General features: G+C 31.7%; 1 protein-coding gene across 2 annotated transcripts in view; it reads right to left on the bottom strand.

Annotated features, from left to right (window-relative positions):
* xit (ALG6/ALG8 family glucosyltransferase xit) overlaps nt 1–19,603 on the bottom strand; it is a 54,251-nt gene that overhangs the window by 16,110 nt on the left and 18,538 nt on the right. For both annotated transcript variants that reach the window (XM_035360208.2, XM_035360207.2), the window contains exons 8-9: nt 4,130–4,266; nt 170–309 (exon numbers count right to left, since the gene is read on the bottom strand). In XM_035360208.2, coding sequence (XP_035216099.2) covers nt 170–309; nt 4,130–4,266 — 277 coding nt within the window. The remainder of the gene's footprint in view (nt 1–169; nt 310–4,129; nt 4,267–19,603) is intronic.

The raw sequence follows: 19,603 nt of genomic DNA, 5'->3' as shown, positions 1-19,603 counted from the left end.
TAAAAATTTATGGTATGTAACTAGTATAATAAACTGATCTATTAGCACTTATAGACATAAAATTTTAAGGTTGTTGTTACAATATATGGTCTATTATTATGCATAGAAAAGCTTGAAATACACACTTTCATATATAAAGAAGAAACAAATGTAAATGTATATAGCTTACGTCATAGGAAGTATTATCATCAAAACAGCCTTTTCATGTACATGGTATCCAAATAAAAAACTTCCAAAGGAACATAAAATCAGACTGTTTATGAAGACTTTAGGGCTTCCTGGTTTCCTCCATGTAATATAAAACGCAGGCTGAAAATCAAAATTATCGTTAGAAAGAAAATATAACAGAATAATATGAAGTTACTAACACATAATTAAAAATACAATAACTTAATATGAGAACAATCAGCTTTCCTAGCATCTCAAGAACAACTATCAGTTTCATTTAAACAGCAAATAAATCCCTTTTGCATACAATTACTTTTATTTTAGGTAAATTAAATGTATTCTGCAACAATTTCACAAAAACACTTAGCATTGCATTTCACAGAAGAATAAGCTCTCCCATTAAATTTAAGCTACATAGTAGAATAAATCCTTAACTGACTGAAATTTCACAATATAAATTAAAAATTGTCATTAATTTTGAAAATACAATACTCAAATACAAAACACTAATTTAGTAAATATAAATTTTAATATATAACTAACTTAATCCACATATTGCGTACATATGTACCACATATTGCGTCCAAAATCCGAAACCAGGAAAAACAAGTCAGTTTTCAATCACTCTCTTCTTATCAGCTACATCAGTCTTTGTTACAATAGGATGCTATATATGTTGATGATATTCTCAACAACACTCTCTATATTTTTTTTTAATTTAAAGTAATAAAATAATTTGTTGCTCTGCTATTGTACTACTGGATGCTCAGAAAGAATTGATGCATAAAAAAATATTGGTTTTAGCTTTCACAGGCCCATCATTTTTATACATAAAGCATTTTTATAGATTGTATTTTCTTTCCATTTACATCATTTCTGCTTTCTTTTGCATTAGAATTTCTTAGGCATGGTAATATTTATATAGATAATACTGTTTTTGGCTTGCATTGGGTAGTAAGATAATCTTGAATATAACGAATATTATGTTATTTAAACATTGTTTCTTAACTTTTTAATGAAATATATAAAATTATATCTTATAGCATGGTTGAATTATGTATATTGATTATGATTATTTGAAGAGTTATTTAAAAATGGAAAATTGAATGATTTTATTAACATAATTTTAAATTACTTAAAATAATTAAATTATTAATTAAATAATTTTAAATTATTAATTAAATAATTTTAAATAATTTTAGATTTCTTAAAATTAATTTAATTTAATACTTTTATAGGCAAGTAAAATCAATGTTTATATTGTATGCTAATCACTTGTTAACGATCATCATAAAATATTCATGAAATATATTTTTGAGGATGAAAACTTAGCCCTTTCAACTGTTTGTTATTATTTATTAAGCTAGAGTGAATTGTGAAAATTTCATTTTTTAATAATTTATTTAAATAATAATTAAATAATTTAAATAATAATCATTTTCAAGATCATACACATACAGGCCTTTTTTTAAAAATTTTATTCTTATATTTATCTTTACTCTATGAAAGCTACTAAAATGGATGAAATGTTTACCTGTTTAGTAATGTTTACCAGGAAAAATCAAAGGAGTATGTATTTCTGCGTATATCACTTATATCACAGAGAAGATAACTGTGTGACAAAAATTTTTAATTTAATCACAAAGTGGTACTTTTATTAGCATGTTTAAAACAGTGAAAAACATATAGAGTTACATGTGATTAGCAGTTTGACTGGGGTGATAAAAATAAGCGAGGAAGGAAAGCTTATAAGTGAAATGGCTTTAAATGGTCTTGCAGTCAGGGTTACTGATAACCACTCCATTACCCCTACCTCTATGGTAATTACTCTGCACAACATTTGGTTTCCAGTATTAAAAATATTGTTTTAGAAGTTTTCTTTTCATTGTGAATTATTTGAATTGCAGTCATAAATACATCAACATATCCCTGCTTCTCAAGTATATATGGCTAATTTAATGGATTTAGAATTTTATGCTTGTAAAACGCATACAAAATAAAAAGTGTCCATCCAGCTTTTCATACTGCCTTGAGTAGCATCCACATTTTCTATAAGAATAGTTTTATAATTATCAATCTTTTCGCTAATATATAACAAGAACATAATATTCTATAAATTGATATAATTCTAATAAATATTAGCTCTGTATGTCCCACTTAGATTTACCCTTCACATACAAAAATAATTTCTCTTATCAAAAAAGGCAATCCAAATTCATATTTTAACTGTAAACTTTCAATGACTTGATATTTTTCACCATTTTTATATCCTAAATTTGAAATGATATAAATAACAATATTTTACTGCAAAATAACTGCATTACCAAAGATTTTACAGTAGTAGAGAGTCATTATCTATGTAGAACTTATATACTAAGAACATTTACACTAAGACCTGTGAAACAACAGCTTGTATTAACATCACTAAAAATATGAAAAGATAATTCAATATCACATTGTGCTACATATTCTCCTAACCAATAAAAGAAACACCTGTTTTAGGAATTCTGCATGGTCTCAAAATACCATTAAATGCAATGGAATTCTGCACAGTCTCAACGTACCATTGAATGTTCTACATAAAACTGAGTTTAGAATTCTTTAAAAAAGATATACAACAACTAAATTTTGAGACTCCCATTCCATTCAATTAAGAAAACAGCAGAAAAAATACAAGATAGAAATTTTAACTGTATATTCCTTATATAAATCCCACCTAAAATCAAAATCCACCAAATGGGCAAATAATATGAAGGAAAAATGGACTTAGGGTCAAAATAACAACATTACCCTTAAAACAATAACTATTACATCAGTTATAAAAACAATACTAACTTTGTTAAAAGTTAGTTTGAATCTACTAAAAAACCTCTCTTAAAAGCAGAAAAATATGTAAAAATATATATTTTGTTAAGCTTTTTAATAAACTTCAGATTATCTTTTATTACCTCTTTATTCATTGTTTATAATTTTATTATTATGTACCAACTTTTTAATCATACACAGTTGTATCAAACTCAACAAATGCCAGCACAGTGTTACACTTGCATCTACAGTAACCTTCAATCTCGATCAGGTAATATGACAAGAGACACTGCTGTGTTAATATCAGGAGTTGTTGTTTTTGTGTTCACATGTGTATGGTAGTCTGCAATTTTATCATGTGCAAAAAGACAGTACAACACGCTAATGTGGAACTTTGTGTTAAATTGGACAGACACTGAATAAATTTCAGTGCTATTATGGCAGAGAAACAATGAGTTAGTTATACACAATGTTTTGAGCAGGACAAGCACTTCAAAGATACAAGAACACACATCGAACACAATGAGCAATCTAAAAAAACTTCTACAATCATCATCCCCAAAACATGTTACAAGTTCAGGAACTTGTGCAAGCAGATCACCCAAAGACAATGAATGACAATGTACACATTGTTGGTGTGCAAAATGGGCTCATGCAGACAATCTTAACATTTGTTGTGATGCTGCCAAGTTTATTTTCTATCTATTGAGCCCTCGTCAGAATGAACATTGCATCCCAGTATACAAAGATCTCTATATGTGTGCTACATATAACTCATCTTTTATGTACACAATGATCACTGAGGGGAAGATTATTTCAATAATTAATGATTGGTGACTAATATTTACCAAATAGTTCAAATAGTAAACTGCTAAAGTCATAAGCGAAACACATCATATATAAATCACAGCATCAGAAGCTAGAAACTACAGTTTCTATGATATGATACAAATGACAATGACATGATAAACATTCAAATGACAAAAATGTGCAAAGATAAAAATTTTTTAATCTCAAATCTTTTTCAGGAATGGGTGAACTTGAAGATTCAAACATTCAAATGTCCCATCCTTAATTACAATAAAATTAAACCCTTTTTGTGTGTATGTGTAAAATTTTGATTCGTCAGTATAAGTTTTGAAGTGACTATACTTACAATGAATGAAAGTGCAGCAAGAAATAATGTGAAAATTGAAGAAACTGAAGGAAGAATAACATGGTCACATTCTTGCACTAATCCCCTAGTGGAGCATGTCTGGAGCTTTTCATATGCATAAAATTTCAACTGATATGCTATACTAACAGAAAGAAATAAAAATTAATAAAGTTTATTCAAAACAGCAGCTGTATGATTTGTGGCAAAATTCTCACATAACTACATATAACGTCAAGCAAAATTCTCACATAATTATGAAAAAATTTAAATAAAACTACAAAAATAGTACAACATATGATAAACCAGACATTACTAAACATTTAAAAAATTTCCATTCAAAAGATTAGTAGCGAGCAAAGACATATAAAATAATGTGAAATCTTTTTTTTTCCAGAATTTTAGTATGTAAATTTTTTAGTTACTAAAGTATGAAGTCCAAAATCCAGAATCAAAGGGATTTTATTGATTCCAGATTTTAGATCATGCTTAAGTCTAGTAAGGTTATACATAGAAATTAAAATTGAAAAAATTAAATCGTTGTTTATGAATTAATGAAGTATTTATGACCTTAAAAAATCAAAATTTACCAAAAAAAAACTGAATATTTATTTGTTTATTAAACATTTCTTTCAATGTAGGTTGTGTAAGCTGTTTTATTTTATTGTCTTAATTAATTCCTTTTGACTTTTATGGATAGACACAGTTTCTTGCTAAGTTACAAAGCTCCAGAATTTACGTTCTGCAAATGCTATATCAAGAATTCTTACTAAAACTATCAAATGAAATCTTTTCATCATTCTCAGCCTCTTTGTTACTTTCTTCATGATCAGTTGCAATATTTTCTGGATTTAAAACCGTATTACAGATTTTGATATCCATTAGTCGATAGATGATGGGGTGCTGTCATCACAGTGGAAACCTTCTGTTGCCTCATCTTCATTTATTATCACTTCTCCCTATCAAGCGAAAAATTTCATCTTTTTGCTTGTGATATTCGAAAACCTTGAAACTTGCAACTATCATGATCCTCACTATGAAAAATAAGAGCTGGCCATAAATTATATCAAGCATTTTTAAAAATAACTGCACACACATTATCCTATGAAACTGCAATCCTTTACACAGCAGAATTTATGTTAAAAACCTGTAATTTCTAATCATCTGCACATCCTTGAAAGGAATTTACCACACAAAGCATTATGTCACCAAAACACAATATCAGCAAAATGCATTTATATGACAATCCAAGTAAGGGTGCAGACACAGCAAACAGGTGGAATTTCTGACTTTCAAATTAAACAGCCAATACTGCTTATTTTTGTTGCATTAAGGGCTCTTTTTTTTTTTTTTTTTTTTTTTTTCTTGTAAGAAATAGTAATGCGAGTTTGTGAACTGATGAAAAGGAAACCACTGCAATTCTTCAGAAATATGGCATTTTGCCCACCAATTAGAGAATGTAAGAAATCACATTCTGTGAAGCAGTGTTTTGTGAACAAATTTTATGGATCAAAATTTCTACAATTCTCTGATATTTTTTAAGCAAAACAATATGGTTGCATATATGGGTAGAGTAATAGTATGTGCCGCCGAACCGAGATAGTGGTTTTATTTTATTGTCTTAATTAATTCCTTTTGACTTTTATGGATAGACACAGTTTCTTGCTAAGTTACAAAGCTCCAGAATTTACGTTCTGCAAATGCTATATCAAGAATTCTTACTAAAACTATCAAATGAAATCTTTTCATCATTCTCAGCCTCTTTGTTACTTTCTTCATGATCAGTTGCAATATTTTCTGGATTTAAAACCGTATTACAGATTTTGATATCCATTAGTCGATAGATGATGGGGTGCTGTCATCACAGTGGAAACCTTCTGTTGCCTCATCTTCATTTATTATCACTTCTCCCTATCAAGCGAAAAATTTCATCTTTTTGCTTGTGATATTCGAAAACCTTGAAACTTGCAACTATCATGATCCTCACTATGAAAAACAAACAAGCTGCTCAGACAAAGCTGCTGAGATGCCGACTGATATACCAAATGGCTCGGCGTCAAATCCCGAACATTTGTAAATTTATAGTGCCTGTGCGGCATTGGGACACTCTAAATATGTGGCGAGCTAAAATTCCTCCCAAGAGGTCGGTGGCAGGAGAAGAGGGGTGGGAAACTTATGGACCTGGCCCCCTGGCGTGCTCTTTACCAAAACTTAAGGTGGAATTGGGAAAAGTCGTATTGTCGCCTGTATGGTGCCCAAAGTTCTTCCCAATGACAGGCACATCTGACCCCTTAGTATGATGAATATCGTGGGCTTGAGCTGACCTTTGTCAAATAAGAGAGACTGGTAGCAACAACAACAGTGTGTGCAGTGCCAAGTTGTCTGTGATGCCGAATTTCTGCCATTCTCTGATGTTTTTTAAAACAAATTGCAATGCACATGGTGAGAATAACAACAACAAAAAAAAAAAAAAAAATCTGAAGGCTTTCAGATTTTAAATTACATCCAAAGGGGCATTTTTTTAACGTTTTGTGTGTTTCCTTTATTTATTAAATACCATGTTCTTTGCATTTAAACGATAAAATTCCGTTTAATAGCAATGTCGCAAAATAATTTTAAAATTTCCGAGATTCTTAGATTAATTCTTTAGAATTTCTGATACACAGTTCCGTGTGCTCCAGATAAAAAGCTTTTTTTTCCCCCACTTGAGTGCTGCCATTGCTCGCTTTGAAATCCTTGAGTTTGTTAATCAAAAATTCGTTAAAGTTTTACAAATTCTAATTGATAATAAAACAAATTCCAAATTTGGTCTTCCACATGCCCATAATTTGTAGGAGGATTATGTCATTCAAAATTCGATAGCTCTATGTACCATTGTTTTATCACAATGCAAGAAATATACATACATTTATGCAGATTTTTCATTATTTAATTTCTTCAAATATAATATGCAGGACTCTAAAATTTGGTGGCAACAGTTTGAAAAGCGAATCGCTGTTTATAGTGATTCAACGTAAAATCGCAAAACGAAAACTATAGTCCTTCAGGGACAAAGCCAATTTGGACTAGAAAGTATTTTATTATGAATGTTTCTTACATTTTTTATTTTGTTAATTGTTTATCTAATTAAGAGCACTACCATTTTTAAAAAAGGCTATTGTCTTTTGCCTCTTAGCTTGATGAAACATTAGTTGCCAATGGCTGGCGATTCTTCTCAGAGCTGGGCAGATAATCAGAAAGTTCCTTAACCCTTTGCGACACGCATATTTAAAATATATTTTAATCTTTAAAAAAATGCCTTAGAATAAGTCAGATGGACTTACTTAAGTGTCTTTAAGGCTTGAAAAAAATTCTGCACTTTTATTTTTTACGGGGGAAGGTGGGATATCGTTTGTCCCACCATGCAACTAGCACATGTCTTATAGCATATTGGTGTATAGCAGGAAAAAAAAAATCATATGTGGAATGAATAAACAAAATAAAGCATGCATTCTAAAACATTCATAATAAACACACTAAAATGCATTTTCTACGTATCGCATATATGCATGACTTGTAAAATTTTGCATATATATATATTTAATATTTTTAAATTTTAGGAACAAAAGAAAATATTTTCTTGAATATTATTTTAAGATTAAAATTTGATACACATACATATGATACTAAATAAAATATTGAAATTGGCACTTGATTCACAAACATTTATATATGATTAAAACTGAAAAAAAGTCATTTTTCATGAAACTTTGAAAAACATGTTTCATTCTTTTGTAAGCATAGAGGCACTTCACATGTTTCACACATCCAAAATGTCCGTCGTTCTTCTTTCAATGTGCTGCAATATGCACATCTTCTCCTGCTCGTTCTCTTTGGCGTGTGACTTATAATTTTTAGTCTCTTTTCTGGTTGTACGAACGGGTTTTTATTTGAACTGGGGATTTTAGTTTTCTTTTCTGCTCTTTCTTGCCTGACCTTCTATAACTGAGAGAAGAAAATCTTTCATTGTGTTTACATCATGATCGGGTTCACGAACAAATGTAAAAAAAAAAACTCATGTGCCACCATTTCTTGCTTTTGCGGTCTATTTCATATAGTCCTTTCAGTTGATCAATCAGTCAACATATCCCATGTTCTTATTGTATGAAATAGTGCTGTTTGGGCATAGTACTTTTTTTGTCTTTCCATCTCGTTCTTTTCTATTAATTTCTTTCATTTCAGTTGCCTTTTCCAAGCAAGACAGGATAATTAACACAGACAATTTATTGCATAAAATGGAAGGATAGAAACAGATCTTTTATCCTTCCATTTTATGCAATAAATTGAATCCTCGTTAACTGAAAAGTCTATATATTCCCTTGACATAAATTTGTGAGTAGATACTTCCGATTCATATTAACAGTGCCACATGCATAGATGGGTCTGTGTCTTTAAAAAGCGAAACAAATTATAGCTACTTTCCTTTCTTCTTCAGCAATAACTTCAACCTCAGTTATTCTCTCCTGGATTTCAATTTCATCTGAATCAGAACTGACATCTGAAGCATTTGAGTCGCAATCGGTTGGCAATTCAGCAAAAAGATCCAAAGCTTCCTGAGTTATTAATTTTTTTCTAGACATTTTAGCACATCAGAGCATACAACGGATGTAAAAGCGCGCGCAATCACGAAAAAAATAGATGCAAAAAAGAAAAGAAAAAATAATCGTGAGTGCTGCCATCTATTGAGCGGAAATTCTAGTGTGTGGTGGGACAAATTTTAACCCACTTATTTCAACTGCAAAATTAATGTTATAAAATATTGAATCCAATTAAGATTTTAGAAAATAAAATACCTTTGAATATTAAAAAGAATCATACATATCCTAAATTGCATACCAAAAGTTTTAAAATATTGAAAAATGCGAGATACATGGATATCACTCTTGTGATCCTATTTTGAATATTTTTTGCTTATAAACTGAAGCCCTGATGTAGTAGTGACATCTACTGAGAAAAATAATAACTAAAATAGATTATTTTTAAAATATTAGAAAATTTCTAATGGAAATTGCTAACTGAGAAAATAAATATTAATTAGGTGGGACATATATTGACCCACCATGCCGCAAAGGGTTAAAATGTTTTTTTTTAATTCTTGAATTGTCTTGTAACTGTTCAGAATACAATTTAAAAAGGCTACTTTATATCTGCACTTGAAAGTATTCAGCACTTTGATATCCATTGCTTGCATAATGGTGTACAATTTGATGGAAAGAATAACATAGTATTTGGTTTTCATTTACAAACACTTTTAAATGAAGTATGAGCCAAACAGTCGTCTATGAGTTGTCTATTATTTTTGCACCACTTAGAAAACCAACCGATTTCAAATTGTTTGAAATAATTTTCAAAACAATCATTCATTAATGTTTGTGTCATCCATGCTCTTTTATTCAAATGATAGATGGCAAAGAAAATCTTTACTCCTTTAAATACCCAAAGACTGTCTACTTTTTTTGATTATGAAAGTTTACATTTGTATGTTCCTACAGTATTCACATTGTCTAAAATTTTTAATTTCACTCTGAAATCTTTACCAAGGCCTTTTCTATAGAGATGAGGGTATTTCTGGGCACATATTGAAAAAAAAAGAAATTTCAGCATTATAAATTTGTTATGAAGATAAATTTTCATTATTAATAAGTCTAACGAATTCCTCTGCAAACCATTCAAGTACTTCAGTATAGCTGAAACATATTTACCTTGAATAGTTAACAGCTTTATACTAAGGCGATTTTTCAATCTGGTTAGCCAACAGTCGAATACCTGCATTCAGTTTTTAAGTCCATTTCCTTGTGAAATATTTTGGCTTGAAACAATTTTGGATGTGCAATTTGCAAACAAAGAGTCCACAAAAAATTTTAAAGTCCTTTTTTCTGTTTTTGCAGAGTGACACTTTTTGCATAATGGAGAAATAGTTATCCACTTTTTTGTAGAAATTCCACTTTTTGTTTAATTGATACTGAAATATGCTTTTGTTTTGAAGAACCTGTTGCAAACATATATAAACTGTAAAATTTAAACTCGACCCATACAAGAATTGCAACAGGTTAGCTCACCACTCCTTGCTATGTGAGAATAGTAATAAATCAGCTGAAGTCGAAGGAGGGAAAGCGAATTCAAACGTGGTGACTCAATGCAACTTGTCTCATTGGGGGTCAAATGGCAGTGCTTTAATCCAAACTTGTACGTCCTGGTTTGTTCGAAAGAAAACTTTAAACTATGCCAGGTGTTAATGGATATTGTCAGTGAGAGATCTTGGATTACAAAATCTTCGACAGATGCCCTTAAACATAAAACCATTCGAAAGGAAAGATTGTCGGTTTATGCTTTTGGTCCACAAAAGCCGTAAGTGTAGCAGAGTTAACATTGAGGAATAGGAATGATCCTAAGAAATATATTGAGATAGGAGCATTAGTTACTGAAATGATTACTGCCACACCCATTGCATTCCCCAATATAAATATTCAAAATATTTTTAAGCAAAAGAGTTTAAATTTAGCTGAGGCATGCATGGATTCAGATGAAGGTATTTACATTTTACATTTACAATTATATTTACATTTTAATAGGAGCAGATTATTTTGGGAAGTCATTAAAGAGTCGAAAGTAGAAAAAATAACCAAAATGCTAAACTGCATACAAACTATTTTGGGCCATACACTGCAGGGAATACAAAATAATTCTAAGGATAAAATTTGGGGAAATGTAGTATCAACAAATTTTTGCGCTGGCACCGATATGCAGATGTTATGGAATTTAGAATCTTTAGGAATTACAGATTCTAATAAGTTATCAATTGCAAATGAAAATTTAATTAAACAATTTGAATATAAATTTTAGGTTTGTAGATGGAAGATACAAAACTCCTTTGTTATGAGAAATAAAGCCAATTGATTTAAAAAATAACTTTTGTCTTGCTAAAAAAAGACTTGAAAACTTAAAAACCAATTTCAAAAATAATGAATAGTTAGCGAATGAATACAAAGACATAATTAAAGATCAGCAGAGTAAAGGAATTATTGAAGAATGTTCTAGGGATGGGAAGGAGTATTTCATGCCACATAGAGCAGTTGTGAGAACTGATAAGGATACTACTAAAGTTCGTGTGGTTTTCAATTGTAGTTCGAAAGTGAAACTAAATCTTTCTTAGAATGATTATTCAGAGATTGGGCCAAATTTGAATCCCATTGTACTGGATGTTATTTTAAAGTTTAGGAAATTCAAATTTGCATTTTGTGATGATATAGAAAAAGCATTTTTGATGATTGGAATTTCCAAAGAGGATAGGAAATTTTTTAAGTTCTTGTGGTTATTAGAAAATACAAATGAAAACTACAAAATAATGCGTATGACATGTTTGTCATTTGGTGGTAAGTCATCGCCATTTATTTTAAGTGCAACAATAAAAAAGCACTTAAAGCAGTACAGGAATAATAAACCCAAATGTGTTGAAATGTTGAACTCTTCACTATGTAGATTTATATTTTGGGAGAAGTACTGGAAGAGGCATTTAAGCTGCCTTCTGAAGCTGTGTTGATTTTAAAGAATGCAAGTATGACTTTGCGAAATTTAGAAACTAATTCTGAGACACTGAGGTCATTGTGAATGCATAATGGATTCAGAGATGATACTTGTATTTCTGATTGTCCGTTGAAGGTTTTAGGCTTGAACTGGAATCCAGTAAATGATACATTTTCTTTAGATATAGCAAGATTAATGGAGAGTTTAAAGAGCCCAAAGCGTTATGTCTTGCACGTTGCAGCAATGATTTTTGATCCAATTGGTTTTGTAGCTCCATTTGTAGTTAAGATTAAGTGTTTGCTACAGGAAATTTGGGAACATCATATTGGTTGGGATGAGGAACTGCCAGATGACCTAAAAATCAAGTGGACTAACTGGTATTTATGTGAATATGTGAAGGATATTTCTGTTCTGAGAAATATATTTGTGTATTGTGAGAACTTAAGTTCAAAAATGGAAATACACATATTTTGCGATGCGTCTCCTATAGCTTATGATGCTGTATTGTCGTTACTTAACTGATAAGGGTGCCATTTTCATGTCGTTTGTCATTTCGAAAAGCAGAGTAGCTCCTTTGAAGAAATTGACGTTGCCACGATTGGAACTAATTAATGGCAGCAGTCATAGGAGCTAGAATAGGAAATTATCTGGGAGAGCTTTTAAGGATCTTCTTGATAAGTTTGTGTATTGGACCGATTCCTTAATTGTCTTGTTTTGGATAAAGAGTTCTGCAAAGTAATAGAAACAGTTTGTCGGTAATAGAGTTGTTGAAGTGCAGGAAAAATCAAATCCCAGGTCTTGGAATCATTGCAGTGAAAGGGAAAATCTTGCTGATTTAGTTAGTAGATGTGTGCCAGCTCAATGTTTGTTGGAAGGTGACTGTTGGTGGTGTGCTCCACATTGGCTAAAAAGAAAGGATAGGTTTTTTTTTTTTTTTTTTTTTTTTTTTTTTTTTTTTGCATCCACTGAAGGATATCCCACTGGAAGTAATAGAAACTGAGAGAAAAGGATATGTTGTGCATACTACTGTGATTAAGAATTGTGTGATTGATGAACTGCTTCATAAATATTCTTCTTGGACAAAACTTTTACATGTTATAGCTTGGTGTCTCAGATTTATTGCCAGTTTGAAACGGTCATCAATAATAAGGACAAAATAAAATTTTCTCCAGACTAGATAGCTAGCTCTAGCACATTCTTGGGTAATCAAGTCTGTGCAAATGCAAGAGTTTAGTGAAGAAATCGATCATTTGAAAAAGAAAAAAACTAGTAAGTCCTTGCAGCATACTCAATATGTTGAATCCATTCTTAGGCGATGTGAGTATTCTAAGAGTGGGAGGACGACTAAGAAATGCTAGCTTCGCACAGAATGTAAAATATACAGTCATTCTACCTAAATTACACTATATTACAGAACTAATAATGCAATATTATCAGTATAAATATCTTCACAGAGGAACACAAATGCTCCATTCAGAAATCAGGCAGAGTGTCTGGATTATTAATGCACGAGAAGCCATTCGCAAGATTATTCGTAAATATGTAACATGCTGTCTACACAGAAGTGAGCTGTCATATCAAACAATGGGAGATCTTCCAGCATCCAGAGTGAATCCCACAAGAGCTTTTTCGAAATGTGGTGTGGATTTTTTGGGTCCCTTCCAAGTTAAACCGAAGAAAGGGCGCAGTGTTCAGGCAGTGAAGATCTACATTTGTGTTTTCATATGTTTTAGTACCAAGGAAGTGCATTTCGAAAGAGTTGGAGACGTGATGACAGATTCTTTCATAGCAGCTCTAAAACGACTCATTGCTAGACATGAAAAACCAGAGGAAATGTATAGTGATTGCGGCACTAATTTTATAGGTGCCAACAGGCAACAAAAATCATATCATTCTGATCAAAACCTAGATACTTAATAGAGGAAGAAATTAAATAGAATTTCAATCCGCCTTCTGCGCCACACTTTGGTGGACTGTGGGAAGCCGTGGTAAAGGCTATGAAATACCATATGAGTAGAGCAATTGGTTCTCAAGTTCTAACTTTTGGAGAATTTGCTACTTATCTAGCAGAAGTCGAGGCATGTCTGAACTCAAGACCATTAGAAGCGATTTCAAGTGATCCAGATGATTTTTCCATGATTACACCGGGTCATTTTTTGATAGGAACATCGTTAAAGGCTGTTCTGGAACCAAATGTGTGTGACGAGACGACGAGACACTAACACTTTGCAATCGTTGGAAACTAGTTCAGCAAATGTCACAATCCTTCTGGAGAAAATGGTCTAAGGCAGAGGTCGGCAACCTGTGACCCATTTGGTAATTTCAAGTGACCCACGTTAGTTCCAAAAATAAAGTATAAGATATACAACATTTTTTTCTTTTTCCCAAAACATTTTTGTCGCAAAGTTATGAACGTACCAAATTTGAATCCAGTATAACATATAAAAATATCATTTAAACCCCTCCCCTGCCTGACTGGATATGGAATCGGCCGATAGTATGCAGAATGCAGCGACATTGTCTGAACAAATTGTACCATTCCTGGATGCGCGCCCCACCCCCGCCTGACTGGATATGGAATCGGTCAATAGTATGTGGAATGCAGCAACATTGTCTGAACAAATTGTACCATTCCTGCATGCACACATCGTTATCTCAGTTGTATGTCAGTTATAGTTATAGCACATGTAGTAAAGTAGTACAATAATATTGACCTAGTAACCTAGTGAAATAAATATTATTATTTTAAAAAATTACCATGAACAAACAAAAAGCAAAAAAGAGATTATTTCAAGATGTGTGGACAGAAAAGTATGGGTGTATCGAAAATGGTGACAAATTGATATGTACTTTATGTACAGATATAATTACCGCCTGGACTTATAATGTTGAGCGACACTTTTCTTCAAAACATAAAGATGTGAGTGAAATGGCAAATGAAGATAAATCTGAATACATTGCTAAACGTGTATTAAATTTTGGAAAAGAAAATTAATTCTTAAAGAGTTTTGTTACCAGCAACACTCACGCTACGTCTGCCAGCTTTGTTGGAGCTCTTAGCATTGGTTCCAACGGAAAACCATTTACAGACGGCGAGTTTCTGAAAAACGCATTCATAAATTGTTCCAAACACTTATTTAATGACTTCGCAAATAAAAAACAAATAATTGAGAGAATCAAAGAAATGCCATTGTCAGCTAGAACAGTCCAGCGTCGCATTGAAGATATGGCCAAGAATATTGATGAACAAGTCAAAAATGATTTGTTATCTTGTGACAAAATTAGCATTGCAGTTGACGAAAGTACCGACATAAATAGTATTGGTAGGCTTGCAATAATTATTAGATTTGCATCAATAAATAGCTCGAATGTCAATGAAGAACTATGCGTTCTTGCTTCAATGAATGACACCATCAAAGGCACTGATATTTTTCGTCAAGTACAAGAGTTTACAAATTTCAAAAATGGGCAAGTATTGGATTTTAAAAGTAAATTGCTTTCCATAACAACTGATGGTGCTCCAAGTATGAGAGGAAAAACTGTTGGATTTGTAAACTAATAGAAAATGAATTTGGCCGTTCACTTTTATCGTTTCATTGTATCATACATGAAGAAAATTTATTTGCAAACGCATCTACACAACAACTTAAGGATGTAATGGAAAAAGTGGTTAAGATCGTAAACATGATAATAGCACATTCAGCATTAATACACAGGCACTTTAAAGCTTTTTTGGAGGAAATTGAATCGAAATATGAAGATTTGTTATTACATTTTGAAATACGATGTTAAGTCGGGGCAAAGTTCTTAATAGATTTGTAGAGTGTTTTGATGATATACAAATATTTCTTCACGAAATCGGTGAAAATGATCTCGAACTCAATGATAAACAATGGTTTTTAAGACTTTTGTTCTTAACAGAAATAATGAACCATTATAATGATTTCAACGTATGACTCCAAGGAAATAACCACACAATTTTGAAAATGTATGAAGAATGGAAGAGTTTTACTTCAAAATTGATATTATTTGAAACTGACATAAAAACTAAAAAATTTCATTTCTTTCCCTCGTTAAAAAGGGAACATGAAAAAGAAAATATCGATGAAAGCAATCTAAATATGTTCAAAACTTGGATTTCGGTCATTAAAAGTGAATATTAAAGTCGGTTTCAAAGTCTTAAGAAACACGGAGAAATGTTTATAATAAAGCCCGATAAAATAGAAGAAAATACTATAAATTTGCAGTATTTTGAATATCTAAGAATTGACAATTTTAGTTTAAAAATGGTTGATTTTAAAAGTTCAACATTATTGACGTATAAATTCAAGAAATTGCGGAACGATTTGGAAAATACAGAAGATACCGTATTTGACGGCATATAAGACGCACCCTTATTTAGAAGGCCACACACAAGGAAAAGAAGTTTCAATAGTCCGTGCGACAGCGCGGTACCACAATAACTTAAAATGTGGTTTCTTTTAGTTCTCACGTTTCGTAAAAGCCAAATAAACAATCATTGAATGCAATTACTAAGCATATTCTTATTAAGGAAAATTAACAAACGGCAAGCTATTTTGAACATGATATGTAAATTTCAATAATGAATAAATGAATGAACAGCAAGCAATCAAACATAATACAAAATAAAGCAGAAACAACACACACACACACACACACAAAAAAAAAAAAAAAAAAAAAAAAAAAGATTCAAAGGAAACGTTGCCTATCATGAAATTAGAATTTAATCACTTTCAAAACCACAAAAATCCTTTTCACTATCATCATCATCAAAAACGAGAATATCGTTATCACTACATTTTCCATCATCGCTAGTATCACTTCCTTCGAATAATGTGTTGTCTTCTGTTCCGTCAAGAGCATTACTGATTCCACACTTCTTAAAAGACAAAAATTACTTCAGCCTTTACGTCCTCGCAAGATCTCCCCCACAAGTTACCCAGTCGCACACTTGTGAAATAGAGGGCCGCTTCATTCTATCTGAGGGTGTGAGGGCATGATGTGGCTCTCCTATCCACTTGTTCCATCATTCTCGCACCTTTTCCTTAAATGGCTTATTCACCGATACATCTAAAGGCTGCAATTGGCTAGTCAGTCCACCAGGAATGACAGCTATCTGGGTTTTTAATTCTCTCGCTTTATTCTTTATAGTTTCAGTTCTATGGGCGCTAAACTGATCCAAAACTAAAAGAGAGGGTTTTCTTAAGAGTCCACCAGGTCGCGTCGCCCATACGTTCTGTAACCATTACGTTCCATACATTCTGTAACATTTTTACGGCATTTTCAAGTTCAGGCCAAGATGGAGCTGGGCATTAAAGGTTATTTTTTCTTTTTTTAGCAGACATCAGTTGATTTTCCTGCAGACGCCAAGTACATATCATTTTTTTGGTTGGTGGTGAACCGAAATGCCTTGCTGCTGCTCTGTTTCCATGCACTTTGGTGTAGTTTAACACTCCTAGTTTATACTGAATTGTATAACTTAATCTCTTGTTTCCTGTAGTCATATTTTCCAGGGTATTTTTTTTAAACAAATAATTTTAAGCACTGATACTGAAACGTTTATACAGAGTAGCACCGATACCGACACATATGTCGGCTGAGTCAAAGAGATGTTTCTTTACGTCTATGTAAAGAAAGGCTCCATAGACGTAATGTGACCATCGAACTTCGACGCTTTTTGGCGACAGATATTTCAAGTATGCACAAAATAATTATGGCAGATGTAGAAAACGTTATGTGTGTCTAGACCTTTATCCGGGCTAAAAATAGCATTCAGTATTGAAAGTTAACCTGTGTCCTTCACGTATAAGACGCAGGTAACTTTTTTTAGACCAACTTTAGAGAAAAAAGTGCGTCTTATGTGCCGTCAAATACAGTAATTATTTTCTCATGATATCAACATGTTGGGCATCACTTCCTACGAGGTTTTCATCATTAAAAAAAAATTGCCTTTGCCATTTTGTCCACATTCGGGTCCACTTATAAATGTGAGCAAATATTTTCACGAATGAAATTTATTTTAAGCAAAAACAGGAGCAGGTTAACTATTGAAAATTCAGATGCTTGTGTTTGACTTGAAACAACTATAAACCAGACTTGACTAAATTGACGTCACAAGTTCAACATCAGGGGAGCCATTGATATCGTAGAGAAAGTTTATAAATAAAGTTTATTCAACTATGTTTGTAATTATTTTCTTAATAAAATATATGTTATTATTTACTAAAATGCTGTTTTAATATGAAAATATCTCTGACCCAAACGTCTCTTTAATACTCGCATTTTGGTTGATTTTGACCCGTGGCCAAAAAAGGTTGCCGACCCCTGGTCTAAGGACTATTTGACTCAAATTCACACAAAATGGCATCGTGCTTCAGCAAATATTAAAATAAATGACCTAGTAATCATTAAGGAGGATAAAACCTTAAAATGGAAAGTGGGACGTATCCCCGAAATTTACCCAGGTACTGATTACAGAGTTTGTGTTGTAAAATTAAAAACTGCTGATGATGAATTCAAGAGATCCATTCACAAACTGTGTGTGTTACCAAAATATAAAAATGTGCAGGATCTTTTAGATTTTGATAAATATACATCCTAACTAATTCATACAGCTAATAATATTTATGAAGTATGCTTCTTCATTATTGCTCCACATTTTAAATATACACGTTTAATTATATACATTATACTACATTGTACAGTTACGTAGCAAATACACATTACACAGCTCTTCGCACTACATTCTCAAAACCCACGCCAACTCTGGCTCAAACCGAAACTTTTTCTCACATAGTTGAGGGGTGCTACAACGACCCCTATGGGAGATCTCAACATATTTCCCATGGATGATCGTTGAGGATATCAAACTGCCTCTTACATGAAATTATTACTTAACATTATTTTTAGTAAACATATAACTTAGATTAAATAGTTCTTGCATATAAATAAGTAATACTAAGCCTAAAATAATATATGGATGTAAACAAAATTAATAACATTAAAATTTCAAGAATTCAAATTAATATCAATGTGTATCAAGTTAAAGTTCATTAAGTATTGTGGAAAATTTTGAACTTTAACTTGATATGCATTGATATTAATTTGAATTCTTGAAGTTTTAATGTTATTAATTTTGTGTAATCCATTGTTTACATCCATATATTATTTTAGGCTTAGTATTACTTATTTATATGCAAGAACTATTTAATCTAAGTTACATGTTTACTAAAAATAATGTTAAGTAATAATTTCATGTAAGAGGCAGTTTGATATCCTCAATGATCATCCATGGGAAATATGTTGAGATCTCCCATAGGGGTCGTTGTAGCACCCCTCAACTAGAGAAAAAGTTTCGGTTTGAGCCAGAGTTGGCGTGGGTTTTGAGAATGTAGTGCGAAGAGCTGTGTAATGTGTATTTGCTATGTAACTGTACAATGCAGTATAATGTATATAATTAAACGTGTATATTTAAAATGTGGAGCAATAATGAAGAAGCATACTTCATAAATATTATTAGCTGTATGAATTAGTTAGGATGTATATTTATCAAAATCTAAAAGACCCTGCACATTTTTATATTTTTATTCCATGCACGTTAAAATCGTGCGAAACGTATTGTATGTTTTCTAAAAATTAAAAAAACGAAATTCCTGCATTATGCTGATTTTGTTTATAAAGATGTGAATAGTAATACATGAAGGTAGAGAAATTTTTTTTTTAAAAAGCGCCCCATATTTCATGACCAGAATGTATCAAAATCAAGCAGTATGCAGAGAGGTTAGTCTATAATTTAGGATTCCCTTTGGATTATCACCAAGTTGCTGTTTCATTTATGGTAACCTGAGTTTTGAATATTATAGAAACCCTATTATGACATGATTGGTTGCATGA

The sequence above is a fragment of the Stegodyphus dumicola genome, chromosome 1, assembly GCF_044657685.1.
Source record: "Stegodyphus dumicola isolate Sdum_Otavi_A_Nest chromosome 1, ASM4465768v1".
In the NCBI taxonomy this organism is placed as follows: domain Eukaryota; kingdom Metazoa; phylum Arthropoda; class Arachnida; order Araneae; family Eresidae; genus Stegodyphus; species Stegodyphus dumicola.
Note: the sequence above shows the minus strand (reverse complement) of the source record. Positions and strands in the feature narration are given on the sequence as shown.